The sequence below is a fragment of the Limulus polyphemus genome, unplaced genomic scaffold, assembly GCF_000517525.1.
Source record: "Limulus polyphemus unplaced genomic scaffold, Limulus_polyphemus-2.1.2 Scaffold491, whole genome shotgun sequence".
In the NCBI taxonomy this organism is placed as follows: Eukaryota; Metazoa; Arthropoda; class Merostomata; order Xiphosura; family Limulidae; genus Limulus; species Limulus polyphemus.
The window spans coordinates 374,646-387,388 of NW_013666101.1; the positions used below are offsets into that span (position 1 = coordinate 374,646).

The following is a 12,743-nucleotide window of genomic DNA, read 5'->3' on the forward strand; positions in this document are numbered from 1 at the left end:
TAACTTACTTTTATACTAAAATTAACATTACGTAACTTCTTATATGTAATTAACTATTAGAGCGTTAAAATAAACGAGCTCTCTCTCTCTCTCTCTCTCATTTTTTTATTTTTTTGAGTACCACAACAAATAAATCCACAAGCCTCAATTTGCAGAGAAAATAGTGAAACAGTTGGTGTAATAACAAATAACGGTTATATTTTCGGTTAAATTCCGGAAGGTTTCTATTAATTTAAATGTCTTACATGTGAGATTTAATATATTCTATACGGGAATTATTTGTCTGACAGTATTTGTATCTAGATTGCATAAGTGAATCCTTTCATCGCATTTTTCTGTATTTCGCAACATATCTCCTGCCAGAAAATTAATTAGCATAATACTGTAGATGGATACATATCCTAAAACATTATTTGTTCGCATAATGTTTAGCCGTAGTATAAATAACATTGTTTGAGTTGTTAGCCACTAGATGACAGCACAATCTCAATTATTTATTCCGGTAACATTCTTAACTGTTTTTCGTATGGTACTGGTAAATGTATAAGACTGTTTGGTTTTGTTTTAGACAGTAGACGTAGTACTATAGTAAGATGATATGACTTGTGAGTACGTTGATATATATTGTTCTCATTTCACCGAAACCGCCTTGTCTCTTTAGGTTATTTTTTTCTGCTGCATAGTCGTAAACTTTATTCAGAATTTCAACGATACGTGTTATGTGTTGTTGTTTTTTATTTTTAGGAAAGAGAGAGAAATCGGCCTTTTCTTGGATTTTAGAAATTGTTATTTATTATACATGAAACACACGTGCGTAAAATAACCTATACAATTACAGTTGCAACAATATTTAATTTCGCCCATTGATGTTTACATTTTTTACATACTGCAATACATACATCCTTAAATCTGAACTTGTCAACAGTTCAAAACAAACAAATGTCTATAGTGGAAAAAAATACGCACTGTGGAGGGAGATAAAGTAATGAATTATATTAAAACAATTTTTTTAAGATTTGCGAAATTCGTGTGAAGAAAAAAAAAAAGAATCAGTAAGCCTAAAGTTAAAATAAAATTTTATAGCGAGAATCTCGTACTACAAAGAGATTCAAAACTGTTAAGGGGAAAATTATATTTTATATTGTAATAAAAATAACCTGTGCGAAAAAGAAGCCCATACAACACCAACCAGAAAAACAAAAAAACGATGTTTGATAAGGTCAATAAGTCTTAGGGCTTATAACGCTAAATATTGGTTTTCCATATTCGCGGTGGGCAAAGGTCAGTTAGTCCATTGTGTAGATTTATGTTTAACAACAACAATAATTGACAAGAAATTAAAGTCTGTAATAATATATGTATATAGAAGAGATAAAATGTACAATTATCATTTATGTATAGCGATTGTATTCAGAAAGAAAGAGCAAAAAAAGAGAAAATAATGTGATCAACAAATAACTGAAATGTAAAGTAAAGAAGGTTTCAACATCGTTTGTTCTTTATTTCTGAATTTCTTTTCCTCATCAAAATATCAATTTAAAGAAGAAAATATGATGTACAAGTCTAATCTGTTGTTTTTCTTAATTTGTTACTTGGTGGCGAGCCCCTCCGTAGCACAGCGGCGTGTCTGCGGACTTACAACGCTAGAATCTGGGTTTCGATACCCGTCGTGGGCAGAGCACAGATAGCCCATTGTGTAGCTTTGTGCTTAATTACAAACGAACAAACTTAGTGGTGAGTAAAGGGCTATACATCAAAATCAAACATCGTTCTGTGCTATTTCTGTTTAATGCATTTTTAAAAATCCTATCATTAAAATACAAACACAAAATTCTTTTTTTTTATCGCAACATCAAAGCTGTTAAAGCAAAAGGCTAAGTTCATATTCTAACAAACAAATGATAATGTATTTAGAGGAAATTGAAATAATCGATATGTTATTAGTTTGAATTCTTCTTTAGATATAAATATAAAACATTGTATATACTCTAAGTTTTTACTTTATATTATCTAAACTGTATTTGTTTTGTCTCTAATTGTCTTTCGATTCAATAATTTATCATTGTAGGATAAAAGCTTTTAAGATGAAAGTTTCAATCTGTGTAATACTAAGTGTTTTCCATTTAGATATTTTAATCTTTGTCCCGTGCACTATCTTGCCCCCTTGTGGGACAGCGTTAAATTATGGACTTACAACGCTAAAATCCGGGGCTCAATTCTCCTCGGTGGATACAGCAGATAACCCAAATTCTCTTAATCCCGAGACACGGTACTGAAAATCTTATTTATAAAATATTGTTATAATCCTATCAGTTGCATGATACTATTCATTTCACAAATAATTTATAAAAGAAGAATAATTCTGGAAAGTAATCCGAACACGAGAATGACGTCAGTTGTTAAACATTCAGTGCTGCTACACCGTGGCGAAACAAAAGCCAGGAAGTATTAGTAAATACATGAAATAGTATCTCAAGTATAGTTCATACTAGATTCAAAACTTTAATATATAAAAACGTAGATAGTTGGTTATGCAAATTTAGTGTGTGGATATGATAAAAATCCCTTTTATACAACCTAAAAAATGTTATAAACTTCTAGAAACTTTGCTGCTTACATTCCAGAATACCACTACTTATACAACCTAAAAAATGTTATAAACTTCTAGAAACTTTGCTGCTTACATTCCAGAATACCACACATGTTGTTTTCTTAATGATTAATGTTTCACATAAAGCTCCGTGTATTGTTATTGGTGTTTTCTGCACTAAATTGTCTATACGTTTACAAACACAGGCACACAAATGGTGCATACAGGGCGGGGCAAAAGTTGCTTTATAACTGTTCATCACGAAACACAAAAACAACAATCAGTTATCTTTTCTTAACTTCGACACACGGTTCAGGACCTGGCATGACCGGGTGGTTAGGACGCTTGACTCGTAATATAATAGTCGCGGGTTTGAATCCCCGTCACACCAAACATGCTCGCACTTTTGGCTGTGGGACGTTATAATGTGACGATCAATCCCAGTATTCGTTGGTAAAAGACTAGCCCAAGAGTTGGCGGTGGGTGTTAAGCTGCCTTACCTCTAGTCTTTCACTGCTAAATTAAGAACGGTAAGCGCAGATAGCCCTCGTGTAGCTTTGCGTGAAATTCAAAACAAACAGACACATGGTTCAAAAGATATACCATAGGAATACTCACACTGTCCTTTACATATCCTGGAAGTTCACTCAAACAAAAAATAATCAAAACATTAAAAAAACATTCTTAATACAACATCAAGACTGCCAATTGGCTACGTAGACAAAGAAATCAATCTTAATAAAGCATTTCTTCATTCAAATAAACAAATTTCCACCAGCTATTGTTGAATAATCCACATGCGACCACCACAACAAAACTTCAAAACTCGACTCACGAGAAAAATTGACACTAATAACCCAAACAACAACACAGCATCGCATTTATCTCTGAAATAATTTTAAAAAATATTTCATACTTGAGCAAAAGTTGCAATTAAACATTAAACTCCTGTCGACTTCAAATTCACTCAAAAAACCAGGCCCTAAACTAAAATCATTAATAAATTAAAATTGTATAGAATCACACAATGCCAACGTCATTTACAAAATAACATGCAATAATTATCCAGAATCCTACGTTGTAGAAACCGGTAGAAAATTGGAAACCAGATTCACCTACCATAATTAAAGAAAAAAAAACCAGGTTAACCGCTACTGCAACTAAAAAAAAATCATAATATATCCAATAAAAACACTGTAATTTTAAACTAAGAACCAAAGATGAACAAACGAAAAATCAAGAAAGTCATCTTAATTGAACAAACAACCCTACTCTAAACCAACATCCCGGGGTCCAAAGATACCTTTACTAAGCTGTTAAAGCAATCTCCGGTTATGTGACCTCTTTGTTCTACACTCTGCATATATATATATATATCCCTATATCTGTGTACACTCCGTCTACCTGATGATCAAAACACTTTGTCAAAACGTTGTCAATTTATCAGTATCTTAAACTTACAATGTAATTTTCTTTATTGTCTCATACTGGGTTCCTCGTCATCAAATTTGACTTGAAGACCTATCAGTCTTTATACGTGCTGGAGCTCTCTTTCCAAGTGCTGTTGTAATTTCAATCTGGACCATAAAATTTCATTTACTTTGAAACCAGCACCTCCTAAAAAAACAAAGACCCTCTCTCCATATTTCAAAGACCTTGAATGACCACAAAAAATATTCTTCGTTTCTTTGAAACTGTGATCGTCTTCCATAAGGTTATTTTGGTAGAAGTGTCCGATCTAAGCTGGTACGTTAAAAGTGCAGGACTGGACGAAGCTGAGGACAGATCTAGAATAACGTAACAGCTTTTCACCAACCACAGAGCGACACCTGGATCTAATGAACCATATTTTAGACTCACTGGATAATAACATTTTGTAGTGGTGAGCTCCTTCAAAGAAAAAAGAAAAAGAGGCTGGAGTGGCATTTTAAATATATATATATATATTACACAGTGTCATATTAAGTATATATATATATATATTTACTACACAGTGTCATATGAAGTATATATATGTATATATTACACAGTGTCATATTAAGTATATATATATATATATTACACAGTGGTATAATTAAGTATATATATATTTATTTATTACACAAAACTAGAAAATTTCATTTTCGCTATAGAAGTATTTTAAATATCAAGTGTGAGTGCAATAATTAATTTTTCAAAATTTTTTGATCCATGTTCGACAGTTCTGTAATAGTTTGAAAATATCTTGTTTGTGAAAAGATGTCTGTAGAAGACACACGTTCGCCTGCAATTGAGCAAGAGCAGTTCTAAAAATAGAAATTAAGAAGAAAACATTTCTTAGTATAATCTACATCTTTATTACTTCCCTTCTTTCTCCCTATCGCTTATGTCTTCCGGTGTCATTCTTTAAATAATACCACCGTATACTGCTTTTTTTTCATATGTTTTATTCCTCATCACCTGAACTGAACTTTTTAAACCTTAATCTTCTTGTGGTTAATATACGGTCGTTTGAATTACAGCGCCATCTAATGACATTTTTGTCATATATTTTTCTCTTACTAACGCGTGAAAGCAAGTTCCTGAAAATATTGTTTTAAATGTTGCTAATTTTGAACTGGTATAACTAAAATGCTTGTGATTTAATTTTATCGCTCAAACGCAATCAAGAACAAATCTTAAAATATTCATCTATTCTTTTTTGTTTTACTTTTATGTAGAAACCTAACATTTAATTTCAAAGATTTATTTCTTGAATTAAGAAGTGGTACCTGATTCAACACCGACCCCCCCCCCCATAACTCCGAGCAAAGAAAAAGAAAAGTTTACCATAGCATGTTTATTTACCTGACTTTTATCGATTTAGAACAAGTCTGGAGTGTTTATGATTGTACATCTGACAAACTGTAAAATGTTGTAAACTATCACGAAAGACTGAAAACATTTGCATAGTGCGTGAGACAATTATAGAAATTAAAATTCATGTTTTATTCCAAAAGTTTATATCAGGACTTTCAAGTTCTATTCCACAATTTTCTCAAAATCATGTAATTTAGCAGTGTTCTTGAAAATACTGTCCGTCGCTATTAGCTCTCCATAATAAGAATAATTTTCGATTAAAATGTTATTAACATATTGAACTTGTCCTTTCTTTAGGATTATTTACTAGATTTAAAACCGATGTGATATAACTAGCACGATATTCATACAAATAACCGAAGTGGTATAATAGCATGATATTCATACTAATAACCGAAGTGGTATAATATCATGATATTCATACAAACGACCGAAGTGGTATAATATCATGATATTCATACAAATAACCGAAGTGGTATAATAGCATGATATTCATACAAATAACCGAAGTAGTATAATAGAATGATATTCATACTAACAACCGAAGTGGTGTAATATCATGATATTCATACTAACAACCGAAGTGGTGTAATATCATGATATTCATACTAACAACCGAAGTGGTATAATATCATGATATTCACACTAAAAGCCGATGTAGTATGATGTTATGATATTCATACAAATAACCGAAGTGGTATAATATCATGATATTCATACTAACAACCGAAGTGGTATAATATCATGATATTCATACTAACAACCGAAGTGGTATAATAGCATGATAGTCATACTAACAACCGAAGTGGTATAATAGCATGATATTCATACAACTAACCGAGTAGTATAATAGCATGATATTGATACTAACAACCGAAGTGACATAATATCATTATATTCATACTAACAACCGAAGTGGTATAATATCATGATATTCATACAAACAACCGAAGTGGTATGATAGCATGATATTCATACAAACAACCGAAGTGGTATAATATCATGATATCCACACTAAAAGCCGATGTAGTATGATGTTATGATATTCATTCCAAAAATCGATGTGGTATAATATCATGATATTCATACTAAAAACTGATGTGGTATAATATAATGATATTCATATTAAAAACTGATATGCTATGCAATAGCTCATTCATTTTCATATCACCTAAACAGAAGCTAGAAGAAAAAGATAAAGCTTTCCTTTAATTACATGGATAAAGGACAGTCTGAAATATAAGACTGGAAAGTGAATGCGAGCCAACTTGTGTTCTTTGTCTAGAAGAGCGTTTGTTGGTCTATCCCTCTGATACTGGATGTTCGGTTACAAGAAATATAAAGTTCAACCCTTTACTGAAAGTACAAAGGGTTATTTGACTTTATTCCGATGCAACACAATAAAACTTTATTAACACATTAAGAAAAGGGTTGTAAGTCTGTCCTACATAAATAGATTGACTCTGTAATTGCTGGAATTGTTCCAAAGAAAAGTAGAACATTACTCAGCGTTGCATTTAAAGATGTGATATCCATAAAATACAGTTTATAACACATATAATATTTGATGGTTTACTTGCATCCATAATAAGGTCAACAAATTCTCCTATCACGAAGACATTCGTAGAGGGTGTATAGCTCAGATGTATATAGTTAATCAAATGTTACTGAAGACAATATCAAAGCAAAATTCTAATACTGTTTCATTACAGATACTGACGCCCTTCCCTCAGTAGCTCAGCGGTTATTCTGATGAACTTTTAATGATAAAATTCCAATCATTGATAATAATATAGCTACACAATTATAACGTGTCTTTCAGTTTCACACAAGGCAAAGTTTATATGCTTTAAACAGTTCTGTTTGTTGATTTCTTACCAAGATATTAGGGCCAATAACCCTAGCTTAGGGTTAATCCTGGGATTAAAATTGAAAGATAATCGAGTAATGTAAAATACGTGTGAGATGTGTTTTATTTGTCATACCCAGAAAGATGAAACTATTTCTATTACATTTTATTAACAACTGTAAGATTGTTGTGGATCATCGAAGCTCGTATTTTAGCGTTGTAAATCCGTAAACTTCTCGCTCTCCCACTGTGGGACAGTGGAATGAATATTGACAGACAAAGAATCCTACAACAGCAATAACTAAGAGATGATGTTCGTATTAATAAAAACAACTCGCTCAAGACAGCCTTGATTTCCAGTTTTTATGTACAGATGATGATCCGTGAAATTAATACTTAGATTGTAAAGGCAGCCTTGATTTCCAGTTTTTATCTACTGATCATGATCCGTGAAATTAATACTTAGATTGTAAAGGCAGCCTTGATTTCCAGTTTTTATGTACAGATCATGATCCGTGAAATTAATACTTAGATTTTAAAGGAAATCACGATTTCCAGTTTTTATCAATTCAGTTATTACTAGTCTTAAGGAAACCTTGAAAACTTAAAACTATGACATAAGATACAGCATGTCATTTTACCACGTTAAAAAGCTTGGAAAAGTTAGTCTAGATTCAGCCAAAAGGCACAGAAACTCCTTTATTAACGATATTTAAGTCGTTAACTTCTCCAAGTAGCCAAAGTATCTATAATGTGGAAAGTCCCATGTGTTAACTGAAATTTGGGCGGGATTCAAAACGCTTTTGAAGCTTATTTTTTCATTATAATGTGTGTTGATAAACAAACAATGAATGAATGAAATAGTTAACATTTGTAGCGTCATTTTTAGCTTATCCCCTAAGTCACATTTCATGCATCTGCTTTGACACTTCTGGTATAAGCATAACATATGAAAATCTTGTAACATACCGTGTTGTTTGAGTTTCACACAGAACATTAATTTAAGTTTATTAATCTAATTTACTCTCAAAGAAACCAAGTGTTGTTTTTTTTATAAACGAATTATACCCATTGCTCCTGTTATGTCTTAGTAATTTTCAGCTTTAAAATAGCTATAAAATGTTACATTTTGCTCTTTGAATATAATTTTTTTTTCAGTTTGAATCGGTAGTTTCTTTTTAATGTATGCACGTGTCCTTATTACCAAAATACTGATCTTATAGGATCTGAAGACGTAAACACAATACTTTTCTGAAGACGTAAACACAATACTTCTGCTGAAGACGTAAACACAATACTTCTACTGAGAACGTAAACACAATACTTCTCTGAAGACGTAAACACAATACTTCTACTGAAGACGTAAACACAATACTTCTTCTGAAGACGAAAACACAATACTTCTCTGAAGACGTAAACACAATACTTCTACTAAAGACGTGAACACAATACTTCTCTGAAGACGTAAACACAATACTTCTACTGAAGACGTAAACACAATATTTATCTGAAGACGTAAGCACAGTACTTCTTCTGAAGACGTAAACACAATACTTCTACTGAAGGTATATTACTTCGACTTTTCTACAATAAAGTATTTTTAAACATTCACACACAAAACAAGACATCTAGGAAACTACAAGGGATCTTAAACTGTTTCATAATTTCTTTTTTTTTAATCTATAATCCGCGTTACCTTGTAAATACCGGTTTAGCAGTCTGTTCCAATGTCGTGACTGTATTGTTAGTCTTTTTTTTTTAACAACAACAACAACAAGCTAAGTCTAAATAATATCTTCAACTTCTATGTAAAGATGATTTGGATATTTATTCAATCACATTAAATAAGACTCTTTCTTCACGTATCCGGCTATCATAGGTCGACTGTAGACTAATGGACAGCGCGGTGAGGTATGGTTCTGCAGTTCCAGTGTTAGCTTCCCGTTAGCGCACCCCTCCCCTCTAAAAAAAAATCGTGCTTCGCAATTTGGGGTCTTGAGCGTGTTATAAGAGTGACGATCCAACCCCACTATTCGATTACAGTAGTCTAAGAGTTGGCGGTGTGTGTTGTTGAACCTTTTTGTCTCTAGGGGACGCTAGCGTAGATAGCCCTCAAGTAAATTTCTGAAAACTATAAATGGAAAAAAAATATATACAGTATAGAAACTTTGTATATATCGCAATGAATTAATATTCAAACACATTTTTCAGACCCATAATGTAAAATGTTTATTGACTCATCAGTGTAGATGTATTATTACATCAGTTAATCATACAAAATTATCTTGTTAGCTTTAACAAATAAGACTATTTTGCTTATCTCAGAGTAAAACGACACTAAGCTATCCGTTGTATTTATCGCGGAGAATCGAACCCTGTGTTTTAGCGTTATAAGTCCGCTGCCCCACCGGGGGGATTTTTTATAGAACATCTTTGAGACAGAAAAGAAAATTAGCAAATAAAACTCTTCCTAACAATGACACTGTTATTTAAGTATTGAGACAAACACTTTGATTTGTCTGTAAACTTAATCTATACTAAGATAAACATATTACTTTTTGTTAACGTCTTCTACGATTTCAGTTTTTCTAAAATCCCCAAATGTTGCGAGATACTTTTATTTATTTGGAAATTTCGAACGCCCTATAGCGGGCATTGCGAGAACTGGACTCAGCTTTGACTGAAAGACTGCGTCACGTAGGAACTTACGGCCCTAGACTCTGAATAGTTTAAACTGAGTCTTGACGAATGGTGTCCAAGCAGGGGCAGACCATTTTTACACTGCAGGGGCGGTGATACAGGAGTCTGAGATGCACTACAAGTTGATTTTTTTCACTTTGCTTCCAGCCCTAAGGATTAACAGACTAATCTTTTTCACTGTTTAAAATATCGTATGTGTGAACTAAAAAAATAATCATCGGCCAGATACTTATCAGAAACAGATATTGATAAAAGTACAAATTACTAACAAAGCTATTGGTAAAAGTAATAACAATTCTTAGACATAAAGTGCTTAGCTTTGGCTATTGACTTTAAAGAACCACAATGCTTCTTGAACTTTTCGAATCTCTGAAAGGCGTTTTGAAGTTAGACCCTTGTTGTATTGATAACAATGTTTTTCGCTTACATTATAAAGTCACTGTTTTAATGTTAGCTGCTCTCAGCCTATTAGTCACTAGCTCACAATTATTTGGGGATCCAATCGATTGTATTAGTAACGATGACATTCCTCATGAGCTGCTGGATACATACTGTTGGATCCATTCCACCTTTACTCTCCCGAATGCTTTAAATAAGAAAGTAGGAGTAGAGATTCCTGCTCCTGGAGTTGACAAATACACTCCCGGGGAAGACAGAGTGTATCATATGTATTACCAGTGGGTCTGTTTTGTTCTTTTTCTTCAAGCTATTCTTTTCTACGTTCCTCGGTACTTGTGGAAATCTTGGGAAGGCAAAAGAATCAGAAGTCTTGTTATGGATTTTAACACTCCTGTTCTGACTCTGGACAAAAAGAATGAGACAAAAGATCTTTTAGTTGCCCACTTAAAGGAAAATTTTAATAACCATGGAATGTACTTTTTTTACTATTTTCTCAGCGAAGTCATGAACTTTGTTAATGTAATTGGGCAGATGTACATGATAGACACTTTCCTCGGCGGTCAGTTCACCACATACGGCATACAGGTCATACAGTTTTCTGAAATGGAGCAAGAAGATCGAGTAGACCCAATGGTCAAAGTATTTCCAAGATTGACGAAATGTACCTTCCATCGATACGGGTCATCTGGTGACGTCCAGCGTCATGATGCTATATGTCTCTTACCACTTAATATCCTGAACGAGAAAATTTACATCATCCTATGGTTCTGGTTCGTCTTTCTGGCTGTCATTTCGGGCATTATGCTGGTTTACAGGGTTACCATCATCCTCTGGCCTCGGTCTCGTCTTTTACTCCTCAGGTTCCGAGCTCGCCTTGCAAACAAAAGAAACATTGAAATCATCATCCAGCACTGTAAAATAGGCGATTGGTTTATACTGGATTTACTATGTAAAAATATAGATTCCTTGCATTTTCGCGATGTCGTTGCTGATCTAGCTAAAGAACTGGAAGACAGCAAGCCGCTTCTCAACAAAGAAGACTTTATGGCGAGAGGAGACTAATCTTCTTGAGCAGAAGTCAGAGAATACTGATGTAAAACTGATTCTTTTTTGTTGTTATTATGTGTTTTTATTACAAATGTGTTAAACATATAGTTAAGTAGAATTCATATATGTATGCAAAGTATCTATTTTTGAGATTTATGATATTTTTAGGAACCAATTTTAGGAAGTTTTTTTTTTACTTCTGTCTCCGAAATTAACTTTTGTACCGATTTTTATAATATTTTACGTCAAATAATTATTAGACTCTTAGATTCTTAGATTCCAATTTAAAAGAATACGTATAATATTTGAAGTATATTTGTTGTTTTTCTTAGCTGTTTAGATTTAATGCCCTTTGCTATTAACGCGCTCTAATATATCTAATAAATACTTAAAGCTATCAACAAGCCCCCAGTGGCACAGCAGTATGTCTGCGGACGTATAGCGCTAGAAACCGGGTTTCGATACCCGTGGTGGGCAGAGCACAGATAACTCATTGTGTAGCTTTGTGCTTAACTTATGCAAACAAAAGCTATCAACACACTAGTTGATAAATTCGCAATAGTAAAGTTAGTGGTTTTAAATTTTCATTCGGAATAAGTTAAGGTCCATGAAGTGATTTCGACCTTTAGATTAAATGAAAACAGTCAATATAATTCACGAATGTGATTAGAGCTTATAATATACAGTTAGACAGTTTTCTTTATTAGAAACCACGATAGTTTTTGCTACTATTATGTTATTAAGTTTACTACCATCCAAAGTTATTTTGTCTCTATTAGATTGTTTCGAATTGTATAAAACTCTAAATGTTTGGGAAAATATCATATAAAAGAAAGTTTTATGCTGAACTGGCTTCTGCGTTAAGCAGGTTGTTTTTGTTGTTGTTTTAAGATCATAGTAATGATCTTTAAACCCCCGTTTTTGTTTTGTCAATAAAACGTTAACTTTTTCTTGTGCGTATATGATAAACCTTGTTGTAACAACTTTGTTGTAAAAACAGTATTTTGATCTTCTATTTTACTTAGAACAACTAGGAGAATTTCATTGAAGTTTGCAGAGAGAGCTAAGAGAACTTGACTCTCAGGTTATCAAAAACTTTCCTCGTATAAAATGTGTGGTTTTCGAGTGTTACAATAGTGAAGTAATTAATGAAGGAATAAATTCCAGAGATTTTTGTTTTGATTTTACCATCCCAAAAGAAGCAGCTATCGATATATAGATATGTATATCATTTTTATTTTGTAATATATGAATAGTAACAGTTAAATATAAATGAAAACAACTCAAAACCGTAAAAATATTTATATTATTTGTGTGGTT

The 12,743-nt window shown here is 32.7% G+C and overlaps 1 protein-coding gene across 1 annotated transcript; it reads left to right on the forward strand.

Annotated features, from left to right (window-relative positions):
• The first annotated feature begins 10,095 nt into the window (after positions 1-10,095).
• LOC106458602 (innexin inx2-like) lies at positions 10,096-11,495 on the forward strand. The gene has a single exon (XM_013918125.2). It carries the CDS (start codon positions 10,323-10,325, stop codon positions 11,436-11,438), a length of 1,116 nt encoding a protein of 371 aa, XP_013773579.1. The 5' UTR covers positions 10,096-10,322; the 3' UTR covers positions 11,439-11,495.
• Positions 11,496-12,743: the final 1,248 nt, after the last annotated feature.